The sequence below is a fragment of the Ochotona curzoniae genome, unplaced genomic scaffold, assembly GCF_017591425.1.
Source record: "Ochotona curzoniae isolate NIBS_2020 unplaced genomic scaffold, NIBS_Ocur_1.0 contig_430, whole genome shotgun sequence".
Classification (NCBI taxonomy): Eukaryota; Metazoa; Chordata; class Mammalia; order Lagomorpha; family Ochotonidae; genus Ochotona; species Ochotona curzoniae.
In genome coordinates, this window is record NW_024466219.1 from 14,354,899 (window position 1) to 14,375,187 (window position 20,289).

Consider the following 20,289-nt stretch of genomic DNA (forward strand, 5'->3'; position numbering starts at 1 on the left):
CGGCTCTGGACACCTGGAGCCCGATGTCTCCTCTGGGAGGAGACCCCACATGAGGACAGTACACCTCGGGGCAGGGTGGGGGCTCCTGCTGAGTGGCACAGGACACGAGGAGTCCTTGGGGTGGGGTGGCAGCTCCTGTTGAGCCGTCCTGGACACCAGGAGTCCCAGGCCCAGGTTACCGTGGTAGCCTGAGACAGCTCCACACGGATGTTGATGAGCTGGTTCTGCAGTGACTCCTTCTTGTGCAGCAGCTTCTCTGGGTAGGCGGGCTGGCTGCCGAACATCTCCAATTCCTGGTGGGTTCCCATCAAGGCACTTTCCAAGCTCTCCTGAGGGCCGGCGGGGGGGAAGGGCATCGGTGTGCTGCACAGCCCCTTCTGGGTTTGCAGCAGCCAAGGTGGAGCAGGCAGCTCAGCAGACACCCTTGCATGGCAGGAGGCAGGTGGAGGTCCCTTTCCCCACATCCCCTGCTTCCCCGGGGCACCCTTCAGCAGCTCTGTCCTCAGGGCCAGGACTGAAGCCAAAGGAAGGACAGAGGTCCCACAGCTCTCAGCATGAGCCGCAACTCCCAACCTCCCACCTGTCCCCCTCAGGGCCCTTTCCCACCCTCCCCACCAGCCACCCAGATCTCACCTTCTCAGCCCGCAGTTGCTGCACCAGCCGATCCTGCTCTCTTACCATCTTGTTCTGCTCACACAGTTTGCCCAACAGCTTCTAAAGACCCAGAGGGAGAGAGGGAGAAGGGACAGGATGAAGGACTCGTTTGATGGGGACCTGGGAGGGGTTGGCAGGATCTGGCCTCTGGGTCCTGCCTCCTCGCCCTTGTTGAGGTCTTCACCTTGACCCTGGAGGCTCCCAGGAACAAGGAGGTGGGTCTCCATCTTGGGAGGGAAAGTGTATTTGTTTACTCTTTGATGAAGTGCATCTAGTTGGCAGGTCAGGGTAGGGAGCTAAGAGTCACGTCCCACCCCACCATCCCAGGGGCTGCAACTCACAAAGGGGCCAAGGAATTGATGGGACCTCTGGCCTCAGCTGGAGGCACCGCAGGCAGCAGGGAGCATGGACTGGTCCCTCAGGGCCCCTCTGCTCACTCATCCTGAGACCCCCAAATCATCTCTTCCTTGCAAGCTCTTTGGGTGATTGACTCTGGAGGCCTTTGAGGTCTGCTGGGCAGATCCAGTGAGCAGTTGATGGAGAGGAACCAAGTTAACTCAAGCTTCTCTCCTAGGCAGACTCGTGGCTTTCCACATCTTCACTTCTACTCTGGGCATTGCCATGCCTTCATGCCCTCCTAGAGCCCAGCCTTGCCCTGCAGTCCTTTCAACTCCAAAGCCCAGCTCACTGATGACCTGTCTCCCAAGACCCAGCCCACAGGGCCTCACTTCTCTGCAGCCCACAGGACCCCTGCCTCGCCTCCTCCTGCTGCCTTGGTGTAGCCCGGAGGGCAGGGCCAGGGCCATGTGCTTTTTCTCATACTGGGACTAGACTGTCGCACTCACAGCCCAGCAAATCCACCTTCCCTCCACTGCAGACAAGGACTCCGTGGAGAAACACACAGGCCAGCATGAGGCGCAGGGAAGTGGGTAGCAGAGGAGAAGGTGGGAAACAGAGTGCCTGGGGTACAACGAGGCACTAGGAACAGAGAGACGGACGGGCAGAGTCCTCTGGTGGGGGGAGGGCGAGGGCAACAGCCAGAGGCTGGAGCAGACAGAGCCAGGTACTCCATCCTTACATCTGTGTCTTGCTCGTTCAACTTGTAGGTGTGGAGTCCATCCCGGAACACATCAGGATACGGAGGGACCTGGGGGAACAAAGCATGGCAAAGCAGATGTCACAGTCTCGCCACACCCACTGTCTGTCCCTTCTGCTGGCATCCGTCTCGGGCATCCGAGCTAATTCTCTGGAGTTGGCCATGGTCCTGGCCCAGACGCCACCCCAACAGTGCCAGGCTGGTTTTGGATCAGGATCCGCCCCGGCCCATGCTCTGTGCTGCCTCCTACTTTGTGTGCCAGGGGCGGAGGGGAGGAGGGGGCAGTGCTGCTGAGCCAGAAACGACCCCAAGAACATCAGGTAAATCCACCACTGTTTATGGAGACCAGATGCAGAAACTGGTAGGAATGAGAACTGGAGACATGCAGATCCAGTGACCCGGCAGCCAGAACCTGGTCACAGGACTCACACCTAAACCAGGCCTGGCAAGACTCGGCAGTGCCCGGCCAGGCCGTGGTGACACATCTGGAGGCTGCTGCTGCTGCAACTAGCTGTCTGCGTCATATCCATTACACCCAGAGCCCCAGGAACGCGTGCTCAAGTGAATGCACCATGCAACTCCTGGACACGAAGAAGCCGATATGCAACCCCCAGCATGGCATGAGATGTGGGTGCTGGCTGTTTTGATGGCTTGGGAAATGGGCCTCAGGGTTATCCATGCGCATGGAGAATGAAAGTGATCTGGTGGCTCTGCCCGTCTCCTGATGGAGCAGATGAGCCCTGGCTGAGGAGTGGGCGGAGCGGCCCGATCATGCACAAGCTGCTGGGACATGCTGCCGGGCTGCGCCGGGCTCTTACTTGCATGAAGACTTGAGCCCTGGGGGAGGAGTTCTCCACCATGTGGTTCACCATACTGATGAGTGTCTCGCTGTCACTCATCTGCGGCACAGGAAGGAACGGACGACTCACACTCAGCGCCACGCAGGGCTCGGCCCAGCACCCACCTGGGCGTAGGGGAAGGGCATCGCCTGCAGCACCCCGTGGATGCTTTGAGACCAGCTCGGATGCGGTCCTGCAGGCAGCTGGGAGACCTTACTAGCAGCCCGGCCTTCGAGATTCTTTCTGACTATTGCGGCTTCTACCACTGGTCAAAGCTGTCACCTCCAGGCCTGGAACCCAGTTCCTCACACTGCTCTGGGCAAAGACCGTCCGGGCAGCTGCCCTCCCCAGAGCTGAGCTACACGGACCCACTGCTCTCTGCCAGGAAGCGAGCGCAGGGACCCCTGGCACGTGTCAGCTCCAGTGCTAGCACAGTTTCCAGAAGTGGGCAGGCAGCACCCAGGGCGCCGACTCTTGGGAAATGCTGGGGCCCAGCAGAGAGGCCAGGGACAGGGGACACTATGTGCTCTTGGCTTGGCGTTTCAGGAACAGGGGGTAGGTCCCTATTTGTCAGACCAAAGAAGGGAAGGAGGGGAGAGAGCAGCAAGGCCAACCACACCAACCTGAAATGCCATCACTCCCTGCCACACTCCCTGGTTCCAGTGGGAAAGGAGCCCAGAGGGAGTGTGGCAGGGAATGTCGCCAGCCGTGTCCCTTTAACTGTGTCCATAGGAGAAGGCAGCAGGAGGCAGAAGGAGCTGTGCAAAAGAAGCTTTTGCAAAGGGAAGGTGAATGAGGGGTGGGAGGACACAGCCAAGGAAGGTCCCTTGGGGTCACAGTTTAGGCCCCCCTGGGTTTCCTTCCTAGGTGGTAGCCCATGCAACCTTGCTTGTGTGTGCTGTAGTCAGGCCAAGAGCAGCCCCACCTGTCTGCAGGGTCTGCGGATTTTAAGAACCTTCTCTAAGGTTCACTTTCCTACCTGTTTAACTCAGGTAGGGATTTTTACAAGTCTTTGTAAAAAGTCAGCAGGAAGGGTGACGGTTTGGCTTAGGGTCTAAGACACCTGTCGGACATCTGCACCCTCTCCCCCACCCCCCGCCCATTGGAGCACCTGGGTTTCCATCCTGAACTCCAGCTTAGGACTCCAGTTTCCTGTTCATGGGAGGCAGATAACAAAGGGTTCCAGGGATGGGGTTCCTGCCACTTGTATGGGAGGTCCAGAGTGAGTTATTGGCCACTGTGGCACTTCAGGAGTGATGCAGTACATGGGAGCTCTGTTTGTCCTTCTCTGACTCTCAGATAAATGAAGTTCACAGTCAACTACATCTTTGGTAAGGACCCAGGCCTGTCCCCATGTTGTGTGTGTTTGTGTGTTATGTGTAAGGTTGTGTTTCCTGCATGTGGGGTGCGCATGTGTGTATGGTGTGTGTATGGTGTTTCCTGCATGTGGGTGAGGTTGTTTCTTGTGTATGGGGTGTGCATGTGGGTACAGTGTGCAAGTATGACTGCACATAGTGTGTGATGTAATGGTATGCATGTCTTTATGTAGTGTATGTGTGTGTGTGTTTCTTGTGTGTGTGTATGAGTGTGCATGTGTATGGTGTATGTGGTTGGTGTATGTATGCCTGTATGTGTCTTATGGGTGTACATGAGGTTGTTTCCTGTGTTTATGGTGTATGTATGACTATATGCAGGGTGTGTGCAACATGACGTGTCCTATGGGGAGTGTGCATGTGTATATGATATATGTGTGTGGGTGTGCAAGGACGAGGCAGATCTACCAACACACGAGCTTTCCAGAGGACGTGGGAGGCTGGGGCCCTCTGAGGGCATCCTGCCGTCTCCTCCCTCCTTGAGCAGCTCTAGTCAAGGGTGGGGAGCGTCTGGCCTGCCTAAGACCCACAAAATCCTGTGATCCAGTGCTGCCAAGACAACTGCCAAGGGGGGAGGGTGCAGCTGGGGACTCCAGCTTTTCTGCTGAGAATTCTGAATGGCCTGTGAACGAGTCACAAATATTCACATGGCCCTGGGAATAAAAAGGCCCCCAGCTCTGGTCGAAACAACAAAAGCAGGAAGCAGGGCTGCTCCCCAACTGTGGCTGTGTGAGTGTGGGGGGACTTTCCTCCGGGGGGATCTCCAGGTATTACCTCTGTCCCTCCAAAATGGTGGACAGGTTGCTGGAAACCACACCTGGCCTGGTGGGGGACCCTAAGAGCCGCCACTCCCTGTCATGCATGACAAAAAATTCAGTCATTCACCTCCCCGGGGTAGAAAGGGCAGGTTCTTTTTGTAGTTGAGACAGCAAGGGGTCAGAGGCACAGAGTGACACTTCCAAAAGATCCCAAAGATCCTGGGGCTGGTAGGGCCGAGTCAGACAGCAGGTACCTCGATTCTTGTCACATAAGGCAGCCCTTGAGGGACGTCACTTCTACCCAGGAGGGGCGGGGTCCTCTGAAAGGTTATGCTCAAAGGTCCCAATCGGATGCTCTGCACCTCTGTGGAGCCAGAGAACCCCAGGAAGGGGCTCCACTGTCTGAACCTGGACAGCCAGATATAATGAGTGAAGGAGCCAAACACAGAGCCAGAGGGAAGACTTCATGCCCGGGTCACATTGCAGCCTGCTGCCCTCCCTACCCCGACTGGGCATGGCTGACCTGATTTGCTTCCTGGGGTTCCTGTGCTTCCCAGCTCTGCCCTAGATGGTCCCCAGGGACTCATCCCCCACAGGGATTGCAGTGCTCACGGTGTGGATGCCCCATGTCCCTTATGGAGCCAGCATGCCAGGTTGTTAGGGGCAGGAGCCATCCCTGCTGAGTGGTCATGGACACGGCTGCTCCCTGGTCACCCACAAAGGGAATCTCATTGTGATGTGGAGGCCCAGGGTCCATGGGCCACATGGGCACCGCAGCAGTGCACTCTAGCATCTGATGCCAAGTTTATGCTATGTCTGCCACTGGAAGAACCCGAAACCATGAGAGTTGGGGTTTTACCTAGGTTCTGCCACACGCAGGAGGGCGTCCTGACTGCAAACTGCATCCCAAGCTCAGAGCCACGTCCCAGGCTTCGGGTTTTGCTGCCTATGTGTCCCTAGCATGCTCTGGAAGCCTCTCTGTGCTTCCGTTATCCGCTTGGATACAGGGATGGCCACAGTACCCATCTGGATGGGCTGTTTCAAAGATCAAATGAGCTGGCATCTGCTGGGTGTTTGCCACATCCAGTGCTGCCATGACCACTCCTGCTATCCCCCTGCCCCTGGAGACAGCGTCATGTGAGACCAGACCCCGTGATCTGCAGCATGGGGGATGCGCTCACAGAAATTCCCAGCCCTCTGGTCCTTGGCCCATCTATACTGCATCAACACTGCAGCCCTCCTTGAGCCCACAGAAGTCAAGGGTCAGTGCTCCAGAGCTGGGCACTCAGGGAAGCTGACTGCCTCCATCTCCTGGGACACTCACTGCCCGTCCTGCTTGCTCACCTATAGCAGTGGGCTGATAACCTCAATTATGCCAACTGTACTGTGTCCTGGAGGCGGGGGGGAGGGACTGTAACCAAGAGCTTTAAGAAACACAAGGGGACTTCAAAGAGTTCATGGCAAAACAGAATTAACAGATAAGTTTATCTGGGGGCCCAAACCCCTGTAATCTGTGCATGGTGTTCTCCAGAACATACAATGCCCACAAACTGTTGGAAGACTCCTAGTGTGTGCTGAAGGAGCATTCAATTTGCCAGGCACCCTTGGGTGGCTCTCCAGGTCTGATCATAAGGTGGAGTCTGTAACCATTTCCCAAATTCTGGTGGCACCAAATCCCTGCCATCTCAGGCTCATGCCCTCCCTGTCCAGCAAAAATGCTAATTTCCACCAGCTGCCCCCCACCCCTCTCTGGGGGCCTTTCCATCTGGACTGAACACAGGAGAAATAGCAGTTGGCATTCATTATTCATGGGCCCATTTATTATGTCTTTTTCTCCAGGAAACTAACTCCCAGCTGCTCGTGGAGGGCTTGGAAGAGGAGGGGCCTGCAGAGCAAGGCCACACTCTTGGTGGCATCCAGGTTGCACCAACCAGAGTTGTCAACTGCCTGAAAGAGGAGGCACGGGTGGGTGGAGTGGGGAGCGGGGTTGGGGACAAGGGGTGCCAGCTCTGCCTACCTGCTGATCCAAATACTCTAGGTTTCTTTGCAATTGAAGATCTAATAGTTCATCCTACCCGGAACCCGAGCCCAGAGGCCCAACAGCAACACAAACAAACAGGAACACACAAAAGAAAACAATGAAAAAGAAGCAAAGCAGTTAACGAGTGGTTGAAGAAGGAAGGAGCAAGGCCTGTTTTGGCCCCGAGGACTTCTGGGGAAGGGAGGGGGCCAGTATGCTGGGCCGGGACGAGGATGCTGGACTGGCACGAGGAGGGACAGATGCCTTGCTCTCTGAGAGAGCTGGCCACCAGGGAGGTCCCCTAGCCAGCTCTTGTTAGCCATTTTGAGTTTCTGGAGCAGGGAGAATTGGTTGTTCTTGTAGGGGTGCATTTTCTGGCAGCTAAGGTGATAGAGTTTGTGTGCTGATAGAGAGAGAATTTGGAGGGACGGAGGAGCTGCAGCCCACCTCGCCCGTGTAGCATCCTCCACCTGGCCTGCAGGTGTATACACAACAGCACCTCGGAAGTTCATGGAAAATGGAGTGGACAGGTACACTTTTATATTGGGAAAAAAAATCACATAGGAATCTATGTGCATGATGGGGCACGAGGCATTAAGCCTCAGCTTAGAATGCACACATCTTCATAATGGAGTGCTGGATTGGGTTCCAGCTGCTCCTCTGCCAATCCAGTTTCCTGCTAAGGTGCCTGGGAAGGTAGCAGGCAATGGCCCACGCACCTGGGGCCCTGCCACCCACGTGGGATAGAGTTTAGCACTCCCTGCTTCGGCCTGACTCTGCCAGGGAATGTGGTGACAGAACCAGTGGGTAGAGGCTCTCTCTCCGCCTACCTCTTTTTATGTCATCCTTTTGTATAAGCAAGTCCTTTTTTCTTTTTTATTCCATATATATTTTCATAAAGTGCCATTTTCCATGAACTTTTTGAAGACCCCACATAGGCAAAGGGGTCAGCAACAGCTTTTCGGGGAGTGAGATTGTGCTTATTGGCCCCAGGGTCTCCCCACACCCACCCTAGTGGAACATGTGTGTGCTGAGTTCTGCTGGAGGGGGCAAAAGCCCTCAGAACAAACTACAGCGAGAGCCACAAACAGGGCAGGGAAGGCATAGAAGGGAGCGGGCACAGTTTGGAAAATCTCTCCCCAAGCTCCACCTCGGTCTCTCTCCCCAAAAGGGGCTCCTAGGCAAAGCACACCAATACAGTCAGAGGGAAAATGTTAAACATTCCTGCCACTGATGGTGTGAGCCTGATTTTCCAGCCAAGCCCCATTCTAGAGACTGCTCCTGCTGCAAGCTGCAGGGGAGGGCTGAGTGTATGAGGACAGAGACTGTCCCTGCTGACCACCAGGGGCCGGGCACTGGCCACAGAGTGACCCCTGGCTGGCCCCAGTGAGCTCCTTCTTGGCTGGAGGCAGGGATGAGACGGCAGAGGGGACCAGACATACCATCTTATCGTGGACCGAGGGGGATGGCGGGTAGTTGTGGGGGAAGAGTCCCGCCGGGGCCGGCCGCCTGTCTCCCAGGTAATCATACTGGAAGAGAAAGGGTATCGGAGAAGTAAGAGGGGTCGGCTGGAGGCCAAGGTCAGGGATGGTCATCTGTCCAGAGCCAACTTAGCAGCTCCCAGGTCCTCAAGATCTGAAAAGCCAGGAGGGCTCTGCCTTCCTCAAGGCACAGCACGGCTAATGGCATGAGCTGGACGTGGGGGCAGGTGTTCCTGCGGGCCAGCGGCTCACGGGAGGATGTGACTGGCCCTGCCTGCAGGAGGGCCACACCCTGGCACCTCATCTTCTGAGCAGGTGGCCTTTCGGGCTCCTAGGAAGGAGGGGGCAGCTGCAGCTCACCTTGGGGGAGCTGATGGACCGTCTCATCACGTAGGCGGCGGGGTCCACGTAGATGTCCTCGCTGCGAGGGGGCAGCCTGTCGAAGCGGGCGCTGGGCGAGCGGGCGGGGGAGTAGATGCGGGTGCGGCTGTAGGAGCCCTGGCTGGGTGAGCGAGGCACCGAGTGGGAGCGGGGCTGCAGTGACAGGCGGCGCAGGGAGCCCGAGGCGGCGTCCAGTTCGTCGTAGTAGACCGGCTGCCGGGAGGGGCTGGAGACCCACATGGTGCCATCCGGGCGCCCGTAGCCAGCGGGCTCCTTCCACTCGCGCAGCTGGTAGGCGGGCACGCCCCCATTGCGGAAGGGGTGCCGTTTGTCCTCCAGCGCCCAGGGCGGGCTGATCCGATCGTAGGCGGGCACCGAGCAGATGCTCTCCGGCCGCACACCCGGCGGGTAGTACTGGTAATCCTCCGGGTACTGGGAAGAGTAGGGGTTGTAATAGTCTGGGACTCTGCGGGACACAGGATAGAACCTGGAGGGGCTGAGAGAATGGGAACAGCTGTCAGGCAGGCAGCTACCGCGGGCACATCTCCACTCATTCTACCCTGGCACCCCAGCCCCACCTCCAGCCCTGAAGCTGGGAGCAGGGTGGTCTCAGCAGGTGGAGTGGTGCCCGGGCCGGTCCTGGGAGCACAGACATGGCCAGGCATGGGCTGCGTTTCAGCCCAATCCTGAGGGGAGACCTTAATTGGCTCCCTGAAACCGGAGACTGTACCATGCACAACTTCCACCCTCTAAAAAACAAACAGAATACTCCTTCGTGACTGTTTCTGTTCTTGCCTGAGCTGATTTCTTCGTGAGAGAAGAGGTGGAGGAAAGTCCACCAGGTCCCCAGAGGAGGGCAACACATCAGACAGCAAAGGCCTGCTTCTTAAAGAATGGGAGGGTCCTGGGCAAAGAGCGGCCAGCCGCCCCCGGGTGTGTCCCCACTGACAGTGAGCTGCAACTTCGGCCGCTGGAGGGCGCGCTCCTCCAGGCCAGCCTTTCCCCGCTGGCCCCTGCTGGCCAGGGACGCGCCGGGCCGAACCGGCGCAGCCGCAAACCCAAATGAAAGCCATAGAGGTTAGGACCAAGGAGCAGCTCTGACTGCATTTAAATAACAGCTTCCAAGTACATTTGGCTTGGCGGTTGGTGAGTCTTACAGAAACTCAGGGGTAAAGGGGTGAGGCGGGCAGAGAGGGAAGGGAGGGGAGGGGTCTGCTTAAAACCATCCCAAGGACCACCTTGGGGAGACGCTCCGGGATGCTTGGCCCCTTCTTGTGCAGGGAGGAGACCGAGAGAGCAATGGTCAAACTGTACAGATGGAGCCCTGGGGTGAGAAAGGGGGATTGAGGGGCGGCAGGCTGATATTAGTCTGGTTTCTAGAAGGTTCCCAACGGGGTAAGCGCCAGCCCTCACACACCTCATGCTAGCCAGGCCTCACCTCCGCAGGTCTTCCGGCGGGGGCACGCCCCGGCGCAGGTTCACCCACTGCTGCAGCTGGTTCATGGAGCTCTTGCGCTGGGCGATCTTGTCCGGGTTGGTGCGCGGTGGGAAGCTCCGCCGGGAGCCGCTCTCCGCATCCTGCGGCGGGAACGCGGTGCTCCCGGGCCGGCTGGGGGAGCTGTACTGCCAGCCATTGGGCTGGGCCGGCTGCTCCCCACCCCCTGGGACCCTGGGGCCCTCGGGGTACGGGCTGCCCGGCTCCGAGCCCGGCTCGGGTCCGGCTGGCACGCCGTTGGCTTTCGCCAGGGGCTCCTTCTGGAGCTCGGGCCTCCGCTCCACCTTCTCGCAGCCCCGGCCGTCGCCCTCGCCGCGGGTCTTGGCCTCAGGCTCGGCCTTGCTCAGGCTGTTGTGCAGCTGCGGGCGTTGCTTGCCAGGGGGGATGTTTTCTGAGTCCGGTTTCTCCTGACTGCGAGACACCAAGGCAGGGGGTGTGGTGTGAGTGACCCTTGCCCGGGGTGGAGGTGGGCAGGGGGCAGCAGGGCAGTAGACTGGAGAGGGGAAATAAACGAACAAAGAGGGGACAGCCAGAACGGTGGCCACAGGACAGGATTCAGTAACTGCCCAAATGCCAGGCTTAATCTTGCTGAGGCCAAGGAAATGACGCTGTGTTATGCTCCACGTGCCTCTTCCTGCTGGGGCTTTGGCAGTCCATTGTGCCGCCCCCATAGACCCAGCTATGGCCAAGACTAACCTCACCCAGTCTGGGCCTCCTCCATGGCCTGCCCCCAGGTCCAGCACAAGCTCACTTCCCTGACAAGTAAAACCTCCACACAGCAGCTGCCTTGTTGCCCCAGCCACAGGGCTTGGCACAGGTCAGCGCCATCTCTCACCCACCCTTCCTCGGGTGGCTGTGGGACAGAACATGGCAGCCAACTGGAACAGAAATTACTGCCCCTTGGGCCTAGTGCAGTAGCCTAGTGGCAGCATCCTAGATGGGCACCAGTTTGTATCCCGGTTGCTCCACTTCCCTTCCAGCTCCCTGCCTGTGGCCTGGGAAAGCAGTCTAGGACAACCCAAAGCTTTCGAACCCTGCACCAACATGGGAGACTTGGAAGAGGCTTCTGGCTCCTGGCTTCGGATCAGCTCAGCTCCAGACATTGTGGCTACTTAGGGAGTGAACCGGCAGATAGAGGATCTTTTTCTCTGTCTCTCCTTCACTCTGTAAATCTGACTTTCCAATAAAAATAAGATAAATATTTTAAAAAAGAATGTCATTGCCCCTAAACTTGCAAGCGGATATAAATGTGTGAGTTCTCACCTCCAACACACTTTTCTTCCGGGCCTGCCTTCCTCCCCGGAAAAGGCAGGCACGAGGTGGCGCTCACACCCTCGAGGCCCCAGCACCCTGCATTGAGCCTCCCTCCCTGGGCATGGCGATGGCACCTGTGCGATGGATGTATGCACACCCGTCCTGAAACCCACACAGACGCTGCCGACAACTTCTTTCCCACAGCTCCCAGTCAAGCGTCCTCAGCAAAATGCTGCCGGGTAAACACTTCCAAGACATGGGAATCGACTTGTAGTCTACACTGTAAAATTCCCCGCTAACACCTCTCTCCGGAGTCTGTGCTTGGCGTAAGGCGAGGCGGGCGCAGAGCCCGGCTGAGGATGGATGGGAGATGAGAATGCTGGCAGCCAGCGATCCTGTGAGGCGCTCACTACACGCCAAGCTCCTCACGGCCGGCCTGGGAGGAAGGCAGAGGCAACCCCGGGTTCAACATGTATACACTTGCTGGGGTCACGTTGTGTCCAAGTAGCCAGGTTGGAACTCAGACTTCGAAGTCTTCCTCTAAAGGCTGTGTGCTTAAGAAAAACAAGCAGACACTTCTGCCCTCTGACTTTGGGGCAGGCCCCTGGAACCTGGCTTCTCTCCTCTAGCCCAAGCTGGGGGTGGGGGCAGTACCGTGGTATAGCAAGTTAAGTCTCTGCCCGCAGTGCCCGGCATACCGTACTGGTGCCAGTTTGAGTCCCAGATACTCCACTACTGACCCAGCTCCCTGCTGTTGTGCCTGGGAAAGCAGCAGAGGATGGCCCAAGTCATGCAGACTGTGCACTCATGTGGGAGACCCAGGTGAAGCTCCTGGCTCCTAGCTTCAGATCGGCTCAGCTCTGGCTATTGTGACCTTTTGGGGAGTGAACCAGTGAAAGAAAAGTCTACATGTCTCTCTTTTTCCCTGTAAATCTACCTTTCAAATAAAAGTCAATACATCTTAAAAACAAAAATTGAATGGATAGGTGGGGAGACCACGGGCAGTGAGTTAAAGTGGCCACGTGGGAGTCCAGCGTCAGTGCCTGGTTTGCATCCTGGCGACTCTGCTTCCCATCCAGCCCCTCACCCGTGTATCAGAGGCGGCTAATAACAGCTCAGGCATTGAGGTTCCTGCCGCCCGTTCAGGAGACTACATGATGCTCCCGGCTCCCCGCCTGCGCCTGGCTCAGCTCCAGGCATCGCTGGCAACTGTGCAGGGAACCAGTGGAGTGAGAAGTCTCTCTGTGTGACTGTCCCCCCCTCTCTGTCACTCGCCTTCCAAAAAAGCACATAGATATTTAAAAAACAAGAAGAGAGAGAAAAAGAAACAAAGGAAGAAAGGGAGGGAGGGAGGGAGGAAAGAAAGAAGGAAAGAGAAAGAAAGGAGGAAGGAAGGAAGAAAAGAAGAGGAAGGAAAAGCAGCGAGGAGGTGCTTGTCGCGGAGGAGAGATGTGGGCTTGGACGTGCTTTCGCTCGAATGCAAAGGGACATGTGGTGTGCAGCTCTCAGAGGCTCCAGCTGTGTTCAGCCATGCCATGGTGCAAAAACTGGGCTCCATCCTCTTCCTCCCCTTCCCACCCTCCCCCGGCTGGGCCAGTCCCCGGGCACGCACCTGTGGCGCCCAGGTTGAGGTGCCGCCTTCTGGGCTGGAGGGATCTGGACGCGGGCCGCCTCCCCCATGGCCTGGATCCAGGCCTCCTGCTCCTCGGGGCTCTCTGCGCTGAAGAAGTAGGTGCGGACGCCGGCATGCTCGGCCTGTGGGGAGAGGCAGCGCGTGGAGCTGGCCCCTGGCTCCTCCACCCAGCACACAGTCACCTGCAGGGAGAGGATACCAACACCCCAGCAGGGGTGGTCAGTGGGGCCGTGGACTGGCCAGCAGCTTACTCCTCACAGGAGCTGGGGAGCCAGCCAAGGAGGGTGGCCTGCAGCACTCCTGTGTACACCAGCGAGCACCCAGGAAGCTGCTTTGGCCAGCTTTCTGCATGCCTCCAGGCAGCCTGCAAGCCAGCTGAGCCCACCTGCTATGCCTACAACTCCCACACCTATCCTCTCCTCAGCCCCAGGCTGCAGTGAAAGACAGCGCTTGTGGGAAGCGACCCCCCCAGTGCAAGCCAACCTCCTCCCAGCCTCACCACGGTGCTTCCTCCATGCCCCCTTCATGGCATGCAAGGGCATGCACTGGCATACAGACGGAGCATACTACCTAGTTGGCGGCCGCGAGCAGGCACAGCGGGCGGGAACCCAGAAGGGAGCTCCTGTCCAGAGGAGGGGTCCTCACGCAGTCAGAAGGGGGAGAAGCAGAGAGCAGGTCGACCGAACATCAGAGGGAGAGACAGACCAGGTTGGCATGAAGCAGGCGGGATTTGGATGGGTCCCTTCTCCCTGGGGTCACTGCTGGGGACCATGGCACCCAGCAGTGCCCGGCTCAGCTTCCCAGGAAGCGTGGGAAGCTGGACCAGCAAGCCTGGAAAGCTGGCTCTCCCACCAGCCCTGCAGCTGCAGACAAGCTGGTTTCGTTGTTGTTGTTGTTGTTGTTTGTTTGTTTGTTTTTGCCTCTGGCCTTAACTGATGAAGCCACTTAATGGGAAATGAAATTCAAGGCCACATGGAAAAGAAGCCCCAATACTGTTTTCTTGTCTAGACTTCAACACCCTCCCTGGGCAAGACCCCCAGTCTGCCAGGAAGGCACGTGGTCTGGTTTATCTGATATGATCGGAGAAGTCAGGGTGGTTCAGAGTCTCCAAGGGGAGCCTCACTCCAACCTCTGGCTCACCTTCCTGGGGTTCTCTCCACCTGCCCCCAGCTCCCCAACAGCCTTCTACATGCCAGGATAGGCCACCTTCTCAGAATCCCCTTGCCAGGTTGTAGGTGGTGCCCAGCACGTGGGCAGAGCCCGGAAGTGGGGGAGCAGGTGGGGGAGCTGCTGACAGAAAAGTAGGGTAGCTAAGAAGCAGCAAGGACTTGAACCTGCACAGGGTTGGGAGGGCAGTGGCCCAGCAGGCTGCTGTGTAGAGAATGCAGGGCTATTGTACAGACGGTACCAGAGGACGGGGCGGGGGAGAGGGGAGCAGGCAGCCAATGAATCCATCAATTCAGTGAGCACCCAGGGAGCGGCTAAGTGCGTGAGCTGTGGCATGGGGCTCAGGGACCGCAAAGACGCTCCCACCCTCACACTTGAGGAGTTCCCAGCCACACTAAGGGACAAAACCTGCCACAGGGAACAAGCAGTGAGCACAAGCCCGCAGGGACGGGGGACAACAGAGGGCCTGGGAAAAGACGGGGCTATTGATGGTTGCTGAGCCCTGCGCTGAAATCACAAAAGGGGCCCCGAGAGTGGAGGGAGGGGTCCCAGCAGGGAGGGCCGGCTGTGAGCTAGAGGTTAAGGCATTCAGCGGCGGCCGCCTGGGTCCTCCGCATCCACCATCCAAGCGGTGTTCTTGGTGGCTAGGGGACAGGCCTCCTGTCTGTCTCCAGCTCTCCTCCCACCCCTGGGGAAGAGCCACTGAACAGCCACAGTCAGAACTCCCTGAGTGCCTCCATGAAGCTGCTGCCATAGGGCTGGGGGTGGGGGTCTGGGAGTGGCTGGAGAGGGAGGAGGGGTGGGGAGGATGTGGCAGTGGGGACAGGGGATGTGTCCATCACTCTGGGACGCCTGACGCTGGCAGGGCTCCGAGCCACAGCGCTTGCATCTCTGCACGGGATCTGGAGGGAAGGGCGGACCAGGTGGCTTCATTGCATGTGGGGGTGTGTGTGTGCAGGGTCATTTGCTAATTGCTTCAACAGCCTGTTCCTGTTGCCCCAGCTAGAACCCAGCCCCCGCGTCACTCATTCCGCTCACATCTCTGGGGAGAGGGGAACAAATGGAGTGCCAAACAAGCCTCCCGGGGACGGGCTATGTGTGCGCTGCCCACCTGTTTTCCGTGGCCAGGTGACCGGGTGTGTCAAAGGGAAAGGACTCAGGGATGGCCCCAGAGGTGCCCCGCAGGCCCTGGCATCCTACCTTGGCCAGCAACTCTGGGTTTTAACGGGCATGTGGGCAGCAACTCCCACCAGGGCAGGAGGGAAGACTTTGTACCAAGAACATGCAGACACCGCAAAGATTTTCTCTTTGGGAAAGGAAAAAGAAACCTATGGTTTTTGCATCACAGAATGCCAAAAGGTCATGAGATTTTTATAGTTTTTAATGGGTCATGCATTTTTAAATGTGGAAAAACACTGCTCAGAGGCGGCAGCTGTAGGCCAGGCTGCGCAGGGCTGCTCCCCGGGGGTTCAGAGGGAGTGGCGCGGATGCCCATTCTCCCCGGGCACTTGTTGTCTCAGGCCTGCAGCTCTGGGCAGGAACCTAACTGGCTTCTCTGAACACTGAGGCCTGAGGTTGTCTGGCTGGGAATTGGGGTGGACACTCCAGTCCTCTGAGGGGTGGGGAGTTTTTCCAGAAATGGTCCCTCCACCCCCCAGCCCAGCTATAGTGCTTATTTCTGCATACAGGGGCTTCCTGGGGGCAGGCCACTGGGCAAGAGGTGGAAGGTTCAAGACCCAAACACTTCTCTAGAAATGACTGGAGTCCTAATGAAACCTACCCCGGCTGGCCCACCCTGGGGACAGTCATCTGGCAGACCGCCAAGGGAAGAAGGGCCTTGCCTTTAGCCTCCCTCTAGCCTAGTCCCAGTCCAAGGACTGCCACCCGCAGTCCCCTTGGCTACCACCCCTTGGGGTTCCTCAAGGGATGTTCCTGGTCCCCTTTCCTCCCTCCCCAACCCGGCCGGGAAGTGGAGGGCCAGCTGACCTTAAACGTGTGCTTGCGGCTGATGTTGTCGGACGGCTGCACCGCGGCGACCCGGAAGCTCAGGAGGGGGATGCTGCCCAGGATGCTCTCCTCCTTCTCATCTGGCAGGGAACGGGCATAAGAGGCAGTGTGGGCACATGCAGCGAGCAGCCGTGGGCAGGAAGTCAGCCTCCTGGCCATCAAAATCCCCAGACTCTTGCTGCTTGCCTGCTGCTTGTCAGGGCACCCAGGACTACCCTGCACGCCACGAAGCCCGGCCTGGCAGGTGGAAGCTTGGGGGCCCGGTAGAGGATGCTGTGGACATGGGGACACAGGAGCAGTGCCCACCCCAGACAGTCTACGTTCTCCCTGTAAATAACACCAGCATTTTGGGACTGTCCACTGCATAGCAGCACAGTGAGGTTCCAGTATCACCCCGACTCCATCACTCAGCAGGTTGAGCTGCAGAGCAGTCAAGCAGTGAGTGGCAGGACTGGTCTCACAACCCCAGAAGCCGGCCTGCCTGAGCCCTGCCCACCCACGCTGGCTCACTAAACCAGAGAATGTCAGCAGCCATCACCAGGGGCGAGGACTGGGCACGCCAGGGTGCACTGTTCCTTCTCCCAAACTTGCTCCAGGCAACTTCTTGAGTTTCTTCCAGGAACCCAACAGTCTGCCTTGCCATCCCCTGTGGAGGGTCCCTTCAGCAGTTCTGTGTCACAACTAGAACATGTCCCCCTGCACAGACGTCGTGGCTAGCAGGTGAGCTGCTCCGTGATTCTGCCTGGGTCTCTAGAAGCCTTATGGATTAGCCAGCCAGGCACCTGGCTGCCAGCAGACCAGAAAAGCTGAGGGGTGCTCTGTGTTCAAAGGCATGACAGGAACAAATGGTTCAGAACTGTAAGACCCTTTCCATGCTCTTGTTGGCTAATCACCACCCCCAACCCCTGAGCTCAGTCAAGGCTCAGAAGAAATCCTGGCAGGCAAAGTTATAACCTCCTAGAGCTCTGCTCTTCTTCCTTATCAAGTTCACGGTTTAGCTTCCTTGTCCATACCTCAGTACAGTGTCTGGAATGAGGGGCAAGCCAGAGGAGTGGCAGAGGTGGGCTGGGGGTGAACCCCAGGACTGTTTTGGGGGGAAAGCAGGGTAGGAAAGGGAGCCCCCTGCTGGCGGGGTGGGGTAGTGGTCCAAGCCTGAGTTCAGGGTTGCTGTGGTTGGTCCAGGCCAGATCAAACCCTGAGCTGACGTCCATTCCCAGTGTCACTGTGCTAAGCAGTGCTGGGGGCTTGAAGAGGTGATGAGGTCAGAGGGATGATGCCTTTGCCACCAGCGTGGGCTCATCCTCCAGGGCCAGATCAGGATGTTAAAAAGTGAGGCCACCCTGTGTTTGTTTTTCTCCCACAGACCCAGTATCCCTACCTTGAGCTAAAGCAGCCCGAGACCCTCACCAGAAGCTAAGTATATGCCTACCTCAAGAGCAACGGACAGGAGATGGTCTGTGACCCTCCTCAGCAGGCAGAGACCCTCGTGCAAACCTGTCTTCCCTCTTTGGGTTCAGCCCTCACTGCGAATCAGTCCTGGATTTTCCTGCAGAGACTCTGGCTGCCCCAGGCGTGCTGGGGGTCCAGTCCATGTGGCCCCTTCCTGATTTCTCTCCTTGGGTTCCAGGTAGCCATGGTCACCCAGGGCCCAGGCACAGCAGTGCTCGGGGGCCACTTGGGTACATATAACCTTTGTTTGCCAGAGTTAATGAGTCACCCAACTGCTGGCAGGAGGCTGTGGCATTCAGGGGCGAGGAAGCCCAGGAGCCAGCCTCTCTCTCCCCCCAGGCCTGTTCCCACTGTAGCAGCCTGACGTCACCGGCCCTGACCTCCACCCTGGCTCCCTACCCTGGGCACTGCCTTGATCTGACGTAGCTGAATATATTTTAAAAATAATCTCAGCTGCACAAAAGTTATCAGGTCTTTGTCCTCCTTTCTGAGAAGTTGTGGCTGAGCGCTGGGGAAGGCAGAGGGGGCAGAGCTGGGGATGTCAGTAGAGGCAGAATTGGCTGAGCACCTACTGTGTGCTGTGCACTGCATACAGCACTGCCTGATCAGATTGCTCTGCCTTCATGGATTGGGCTGCATACGCCCAGGGGTCTGCAGGAAACTGGCCGGCAGGTGACTTGCTAGTGGTAATAGGTCACCTCCCCTCTCCAAGACTTCACAGTCCACACCACCACCATCCTGAGCTACTGGGTCACCAACCAGGCCCTCCAGCTCTGCGGAAAATCCAGTAGGCACTCTAATAGAGAGAGTGAATGTGTGAGTTAATGCCTGGGGCTTGTCCGCATCTTATAGCCCCTGGCCATCCCCAGCCCTGCTACAGCAGGGATACCTGCCCTGCCCTGCCCCCAACCCTTGCCCATCTGCTCCCAGCTCAGAGAGATGGTTGACACAGACAGGAGTGGGCCCTGGCTCCCCAGTCAGGTCCAGGGGCAAACTCACCTTTGTAGTAGAAGAGGCAGCGGTCCACCAGGACGAACCAGCGCTTATTCCACTGCTTGACCCCAGAGCTGGCCTGCAGGACACATGGAGGGACAGACACTTAGCGTCGGCTGACACGTGGTTTCAGCCCCTTGATTCCCTGTGACTTCCCACTTCTGCCATCCTGGGGTTTAGCACCTCCCCAAGGAAGGCGAAGGCGGTGGGATGTGAGCCCCAGCAAGTGGGCACAAGGGCAGCCAAGAACAGCGGCAAGGATGACGTTGGTGAGAGCTGGTTGACCCCAGACTTGGCAGGGATGTGTGTCTAAGCACAGCCAGAGGGACCTGCCAAGGAGGTGGTGGTGGCCTGCGATGACAGGGAGGGGACCGGGCATGCTTCTGACACATCTGTGCATCAAGAAGGCAGAGGAGTCCCAGCCTCCATTTTCTGTGTGAGTTTGGGAAGGAGCGCAACCTCTCTGAGCCATTCTAAACTCATGAGATGTGTTCACAGACACGACAGGAACAAATGGCTCAGAACAGCCACCATGCTGAGAGGGGCAAGCGACGGGGACAGGGGAAGAAGGGTGGGGTGTCCCACCTGTTTGAAGAGCCAGCCGGCCTTGGTGACAGGGGCATTGGGGTTCCTCTTCATGGAGTGTGAGCGCTTGCCAAAGGCGATGGCTTTGCGGGATGTTCGAGTGGCCTAGGGAGGCAGAGAGAGAGAGAGAGAGAGAGAGAGAGAGAGATGCTTGCCAGATGTGCCCCTGCCTCTCTCTGCTCCGTCCACAGGCAGCAACTCCAGCTGGGCACTTCATCTCTGAAGAGCTGCCAGCAGAGTGACCTCGTGTGACTCTCAGAACCGTCACTCCCTTCAGGGCAAAGTCATATGATTCTCTGGCTCTTTCTCTAGCTGTTTAACTTTTTAAAAAGTGACATACGTATGTTTTTGAAAGGGTGAAGTATGGGGAGGGAGAGACAGAGACTGAGGCAGCGCATCTGCTGGTTCACTCCACAGATGGCAGATACTGGGGCCGGGCTATGAGAAGCGGGAGCCTGGGACTCTAAGCCCACAGGTGTTCCTGGAACACCTCTGCCCTCGCCCCTCCTCTGGCCTCTTCTCCCCACAATGAGAGAAAGGACGTCTCCTCTCCAAGCAAAGGGTTCCAGCCATCGCCGCCGCCTCTGAGCCTCTGCTCCACTGGTCACCTCTTCTCCAAGCCCACCCTTCCGGTCACCACTGCTCCCTCTGAGCCTCTTCACCTGTCGTGTCTGCTCATCTCTGTCCCCAGAGCCTGCTTCTCTTACATCCCCCATCTCTCTCTGAGGCCCCTTCAGCCCCACACCCCTCCCTGTCCACTGATAGGGGCTCCCTCCCTTTCTGCCAGGTCAGGCATTTGGGAAGAGGCCCAATTCCTCTCCTCCATGGTCCCCAAATCTCCTGCACCCCCTTTATGCAGCGGTTCTTCAATGTCACTTTATCCAGACCATGGCATCCTTATATCATAAATAGTGTCTCATATAAACTATTCTGCAACTCTTCTCAAAATTTATTTAAAAGACCAAGTGGGTCTAGTGCAGTAGCATAGTGGCTAAAAATCCTCGCCTTGTATGTACCAGGATCTCATATGGATACTGGTTTGTGTCCCAGCTGCTCTACTTCCCTACCAGCTCCCTGCTTGTGGTCTGGGAAAGCAGTCAAGAA

At 57.7% G+C, this 20,289-nt stretch overlaps 1 protein-coding gene across 1 annotated transcript in view; it reads right to left on the reverse strand.

Annotated features, from left to right (window-relative positions):
• The window catches only part of PLEKHA6 (pleckstrin homology domain containing A6), a 130,311-nt gene that overhangs the window by 16,668 nt on the left and 93,354 nt on the right, over positions 1–20,289 (reverse strand). The window contains exons 6-17 of the mRNA XM_040985490.1: positions 19,186–19,290; positions 18,607–18,679; positions 16,138–16,238; positions 12,964–13,106; positions 10,041–10,508; positions 8,582–9,098; positions 8,183–8,269; positions 6,738–6,791; positions 2,569–2,649; positions 1,733–1,801; positions 634–714; positions 180–329 (exon numbers count right to left, since the gene is read on the reverse strand). Of these exons, the coding sequence (XP_040841424.1) occupies positions 180–329; positions 634–714; positions 1,733–1,801; positions 2,569–2,649; positions 6,738–6,791; positions 8,183–8,269; positions 8,582–9,098; positions 10,041–10,508; positions 12,964–13,106; positions 16,138–16,238; positions 18,607–18,679; positions 19,186–19,290 (1,929 nt within the window). The remainder of the gene's footprint in view (positions 1–179; positions 330–633; positions 715–1,732; positions 1,802–2,568; positions 2,650–6,737; positions 6,792–8,182; positions 8,270–8,581; positions 9,099–10,040; positions 10,509–12,963; positions 13,107–16,137; positions 16,239–18,606; positions 18,680–19,185; positions 19,291–20,289) is intronic.